Genomic DNA, 6,086 nt, shown 5'->3' with positions numbered 1-6,086 from the left:
ATACAGGTAAGAACACGGTCATCATTTTGCTGGCACTATTTAAAACAACATGGGTAGGGTTTTTTTCTTTTTTCTTTTTTTTACATGCACGTTAAATCTAAGCCTAGAAAAACGACCTTGATGTTTTTGAAACTGCTCACAGTAAAAGCATACGCTTGTAAACACTGACGCAACAGAGGTGCTGACGGAACGGTTGAATTCTCAAATCGAAAGCACCCAAGTCCACACGAAACAGTGCAAAAACCTTTTATCTCCAATAAATGTATCTGCTTCTTGATAAATAACTATAAAATCATTTCAATATGCATATGGTCTTTCTACAATGAAACATTTGAAATTTCCAAAAGTTAGATGAAAGTATTGCAAATTTAGAGCGTTTTTTCCTTCTCCTGTAAAGTTACTGTTTTGGAGATACGAGGTTTTCATCCAACAGCGACTAATTTTATATATATATATATATATATATATATATATATATATATATATACATACACACATACACACACACACACACACCACACACACACACACACACACACAATTAGAATGGGGAAAAAATGTGTTCTCAGTGATTTTGACCATGGCAAGACTGTTTGTGCCATATGGGCTGGTTTATTTCTATAACTGCTGATTTCCTGGCATTTTACTCGGAATGTTACATTAAAGAGAAAAAACATTCAGTGAGTGGCAGTTCTGCAAACGGAAATGGCTTGGTGATGAGAGAGGTCAATGTAGAATGGCCAAGCTGGTTTGAGCTGACAGAAAGTCTACAGTAACTCAGATAACCACTCTGTACAACTGTGGTGAGGAGAAAAGCATCTTAGAATGCACAACACGTCAAACCTTGAGGCAAATGGGCCACAACAGCAAAAGACCATTTCAGGTTCCATTTCGGTCAGCCAGAAACAGGAAGCTGAGGCTGCAGTGGGCACCACTCACCAAAACTGGACAGTTTAAAAGCGTAGCCTGGTCTAATGAATCTTGATTTCTGCTGAGGCACACAGATGGTGCAGTCAGAATTTGGCACCAACAGCTTGAATCAGTGGACCTAACCTGCCTTGTGTTGATAGTCCAGGCTGGTGGAGGTGTTATGGTGTAGGCTATGCTTTGATATCACTTGACTGAGAACATGACAGTCCACTCAATACACAGACCACAGCAAAAAGGAGCAAAAAGGAGCAGAAAAGAAAGCCCCAGCCTGCAGACGAGTACCGTTTATAGCCTCATTCTCTGAAATGACCAAATAAATAAATGAATAAAAATTCTTAAGTAGCGCCAAAGTGCAAAGTATAACTAAAAATGATGGAATTAACTGATGTGAATGACCATTCTCTGTTGTCAAGGACATTGGATTTCATAGGCATATTCCATAGGCTACATACTGTAATACAATTAGCATGTTTATGTAAATTGTTTTTATTTATTGTCAACTTATTTTGTCTTAAAATCTCAGGCTTATTACATACTAAGGCTTATTATTCAGTAACTACAGGGACTCCAATGCAAACTGGTTGAGCTATTCTTAGGTTATAGAAATGTGTAATAAAACCTTGGCATGCCAGCAGCCATTTAAGGAGTTAAAGCAGATTATCAATAATGAAAGCATATTTTCTTTATTCATTGTAGTTTTTAAGGTTATTTAGCATAGTTTAAATGGCAAAGGAAGGAAAAAAAAAAACTTTCTTTCAGCCAAGTATGTCTTGAAATGCCAGGAATTTTCCTTTTGCTGCATCAGTACTGAAAACTACATTTGGCAGTATGCAACAACAATTCTATTCTACAGCAAGAAGTCTTCCATGAGACATGATATTTAGCATATTTAATTTAGTAACAGAATGAGTCAGTCTGCTGATTCACTCTATGCTGTTTGCTAGCAGATACTTTGTCTGGCACTAACCTGCACCAGTGTGTCCACGGAATTGCTGAATTTTGGCACCTGTACTCCACTCCCAGCATGCAATGGTGTTGTCAAATGACCCTGTCACCAGTTTCTGCTCATCAAACTTCACAGTTGCACAGGTGTGTGTTTGGATGCCGTAGATGCACTGGCCAGTGCGAACATCCCACAGTTTGGCTGACAGGTCATCAGAACCTGCAGGAAAGGTTCAGTGCTGAGTTAGCTGCACCACATTTCATATAGACCAGCCATTGCTACAGTATAGTGGCTACCTACTAAAAGAATCAGTCCATGACAAGTGGTATTACTAACTTTACAACTAACTCAGATTTTTTACTGAATGCCATCACTGTGCTCAGAACAGTCTTGGGTCTCATTTGTAATTTCTCTAATGTCCAAATAGCACCACATCAACTTATTGACTAGACTGTTATACACACAACAATTACATAACTATTTTATAGACCTATTACAGCAACAAAAAATTGACACCTAAGCAAAGCCTGATTTCAGCATGACCAGTTAAACACATTGTGCACATGAAGGCTCCTCCTCAGATAATCCATCACATACTAATGATGAACAGTTCATTTAGGTTAGCTTTAGGTTAACTGATAAATTTCTAGTGCTATGTTAAGCTAACCAGTTAAAGTGCCACAATGTGAATGAAAAACCAAATCTGAAATATCTGAAAAGTGTTTGGAAAAAAAATATGTTTGAACATGTGAAATAAGGTCATATGCGCATCCCCATCACATACCATGACATTATGATTTTGGATCTGCAGGGCTTAAGTTGTGCAGTTTTCCCTTAAACATAAATACATTCAAAGAAAGCAAGAAATGTATCATCTGGATATTTCTTTAATGAAAAATATGCACATACCTGTGCAGAGGAGACCATCCTTGTAGTATAATGCATACACTCTGGCACTGTGCCCAATCAGGGAGCTGGTCTCGAAGGCATTTTCCTCCTTAAGCTGTTTCATGCGAAGCTTGGCCTTCAGGTACACCCGTTTCCAGTGCGAAGCATCCTGGATGGAGTCATCAATTCGCCATCCCAGGTCTCTACACACACCCTGCCATACTTCTGTACAGGCATTAATGACTTTGTTCCACTGCTTGCACACTAAACAGCAGGTGAGCAGAGTCTGTGGGTCTAGCCAGCGGAGCAGGTAGAAGGCCAGCTCTAGTGGCAGCAGGCGCAGGAAGTCCCGCTTCAGCAGTGCCTCCAGCCCATTAGACAGGTGGCGAAGTTGGGCGGCACCGCTCAGCGAAATCAGGTGGTCCAGTGATTGATTGCGCTGCTGGTCATTCAGTGCCAGGAAGGAGGCGGAGACTGACTCCAGCCATCCCTCGAAGGCCTCCTTCTCCATGGGCACATGAGGGCGTCTACCTGCAAGGAGAAAGGCTTGGAGACTCAAAAAGTGTAGACGGCAGCAGACAGCTTCACAACTAAAAAAAAACAGCTATTACATCTTTAACAAAGCATTACATAGCCTGTTGTAATTCCTTTAAGGACAACAGGTCTTAGTATGAATCTTTTCATACCTTCTTAAATTGCAGATAAATTACATGGAATACAGTTCATTCAGTGTGGCAGTGTTTAACATCAGACCGTTTGAAGGGCTTGCTTTTTGGTATTTTCTGTGCAGGACCAGGTAACTGAAATCAGATCAGCCCAGTTAACACAACACATAAACCCAGGGATAACAAACCAGGCTATTTTTTATACTTGTCCAATGGCACTAATTCAGCCCAGTATTCTTAAATAACGCTGTAGAATATACTACTGGTAAAGCATTTAAGTGTCGTCGGGTAAAGCCACCAAAACCACCGAGCTAGCTACAGCGTACTTCCTGGCAAGACTGTAATGCCCTATAGAACTAAAGCGACTTTACAACTCATAAAGAAAGCAGCCATCGTGCAGTGTTTTTACTCAAAACCAGCGCAGCAAGCTAAATAGTTAGCTTCTTACCTAGCTAACAAACAGATAACAGTTCTTTATTATGGTAGCAACAGTTAGCTTCAAATGGACTGCAAGTTATTCGAATCTGGTTATTCGAGTGAACGTTAGTTAGCTAACCTAGATCACTTACTACTGTCCTCACTTTTAGCTATAAACAGCTGAGATGTTTGGAAGTTGGCCACTTAGCCAGCTAGCTAACGTAACGTTATGCCAGAACACTCACAGCTGCCACCAGCAACAACGTAATACAAAAAAGGCTCGTTATGTATACACTAAGCTAATTAATACGCAATACAACAAGAAGAAGCAGGGTAAAACAGTTTTCATACCAGCTAAAAGGTTTTCAGGCGACTCACCATTTCCAGTAGAATCAAATGGTTAGCAGGGGTGTTAGCTAGCTAACTATCTAGCTGCTTGAAAACCACTTTAGCTAGTTCTTCAAATAAATAGCGACCCAGGGGTGTTATCGAGAGCAGCACTACTATAAGCTAACAATGAAACGACTAAGCGTATATTTTACAACCTGGTAGCAAGAAACAAAAAACATTAAATGAATTCTGCTGCTCGGTAAAGTCTGACTAGCTTGTTGAGCTAACTCAGCTAGAAGCCGAATCTTTGGCTAGCCGGACAGCATAATTAACTATGTAAAGCATGACAAAGATAAAACATAGAATAAATACTATTAAACTGCATTAACATATAAATAAACATTCTGTTCATCGACACTGTCATGAATTAAGAAGCAGACATGCTGAACGTTTTAATAAGCGCCCGTTAGAGAAATGGGCTAACGGCTAAAGCGGAGACGACCCGTTAACCCAGCACAGCGACGAGTTCCGCCTGACACGAGCGGGAGGAAGCTGGAGGTGTGACCGGAACGGGGGTCAACTTTTAAAAAACTGTTTGTCGCTACTCCTTCTGGGTCGCGGGGGGTTACATCAGTTAATAAATAGTAAACAGAATAACCCTTTGTGTGTACATATCCATAAAATGATTTTCCTTGGAAATGCAATAGCTACTATTTTCATTTACATTTACGGTATAATTGCTTACTCAGAGCGACTTACAGTAATCTAAAGAGAACTACATTTTTAAATAGTATTTCGCGATACATTGCATGTTTTGAATGCTATGTATTCTGAATGCTGATATCTCGAATCCAAAATCGTTTTTGCAATATATGCATGCACATCTGTATATGGGAAAAAAAAAACTACTCAGGGGACTCTAATCTTATCTGCAAAGGGTCTGTTCAGTTGCAGGTTTTCATTCCAACAAAGCAGGAGCGTTTGAAGACGAAATCAAGTCCTGCTTGATTAGAGTGAAGATTTGCAGCCACACCAGCCCATTCGGATACAAGATGGTGTATGGTGTACCTTTGTGCTAACTGCAAGTCTTAGCAAATAAGACGCAAGCTGAGCCTTTCTAGTGCAAGGCCGACTTTAATTAGTGTTACTTTTTTTAAAAGTTATTCTGGATAATGGAGTCTCTTCATGTATGTACCCGGTCTCTGTCAGCAGGTGTCGCACCCGCCCAACTATGAGCAGAAACTCAGTCCGATGCCCAGTCCTCATCTGCAGATGTTTCCACTTCATTCACTGACATGCCTCTTTTTGTAAGCAAAAGTTTTACAAATAATTGATCAATTCAACCCTTTTGTGCTCTTTTTGTCACTTGTAAGATGAAACCATTGATCATCTATTTTGGGATTGCAAAATTTTCTGGAATGATTTTTGAAAATTTCTTAGAAGGAGAGTAATACAACACAAGAGTAATACAATTTTTTGGTTGTATCCACTAGAAAGGACTTTATTGTGCATTTAATGTTATTTTAGCGAAAATTATGTATACACAAATGTTAATTACAGAACCTTTATATTTTTGGTTTTCAAAAAAGGCATTGAAATGTATGTGCACTTTATAAATAATTCAAAATTAGCAATGACTACTCGTACACTTTTACACTTATAAGGTGATGTAATACTCTTTTTGTATATTTTGTCCTCAGACTGTCAACCCGTTTGTATATACATTATACAATGTTTAATATAATAAATAAATGAATGTATAAAACCTTCAGATTTGTGGATTACAGTTTCGTGGATCTAAGACCTTTGTTCTGTGGCATTTACAAGTGCTCAACGTCATCACGTCAAGTCTGCAAGGCCGCAGGGTTGCAAGCGTTTAAAAATCGTACACAAAGTAATTCAGAGTGGTTTGA

The 6,086-nt window shown here is 39.3% G+C and overlaps 1 protein-coding gene across 2 annotated transcripts in view; it reads right to left on the bottom strand.

The window, feature by feature from the left end:
* The window catches only part of fbxw2 (F-box and WD repeat domain containing 2), a 12,285-nt gene extending 7,552 nt beyond the window's left edge, over positions 1–4,733 (bottom strand). Inside the window, exons 1-4 of one of the 2 annotated variants that reach the window (XM_036562970.1) lie at positions 4,222–4,733; positions 3,448–3,561; positions 2,783–3,292; positions 1,898–2,092 (exon numbers count right to left, since the gene is read on the bottom strand). In XM_036562970.1, the coding sequence (XP_036418863.1) occupies positions 1,898–2,092; positions 2,783–3,272 (685 nt within the window). In that variant the 5' untranslated portion in view covers positions 3,273–3,292; positions 3,448–3,561; positions 4,222–4,733. The remainder of the gene's footprint in view (positions 1–1,897; positions 2,093–2,782; positions 3,293–3,447; positions 3,562–4,221) is intronic. The other variant, XM_036562969.1, reaches the window with a different exon arrangement.
* Between the last annotated feature and the right edge of the window lie 1,353 nt (positions 4,734–6,086).

Source organism: Colossoma macropomum, unplaced genomic scaffold (assembly GCF_904425465.1).
Source record: "Colossoma macropomum unplaced genomic scaffold, Colossoma_macropomum, whole genome shotgun sequence".
Taxonomy (NCBI): Eukaryota; Metazoa; Chordata; class Actinopteri; order Characiformes; family Serrasalmidae; genus Colossoma; species Colossoma macropomum.
This window is presented reverse-complemented; position numbering and strand designations above follow the sequence as displayed.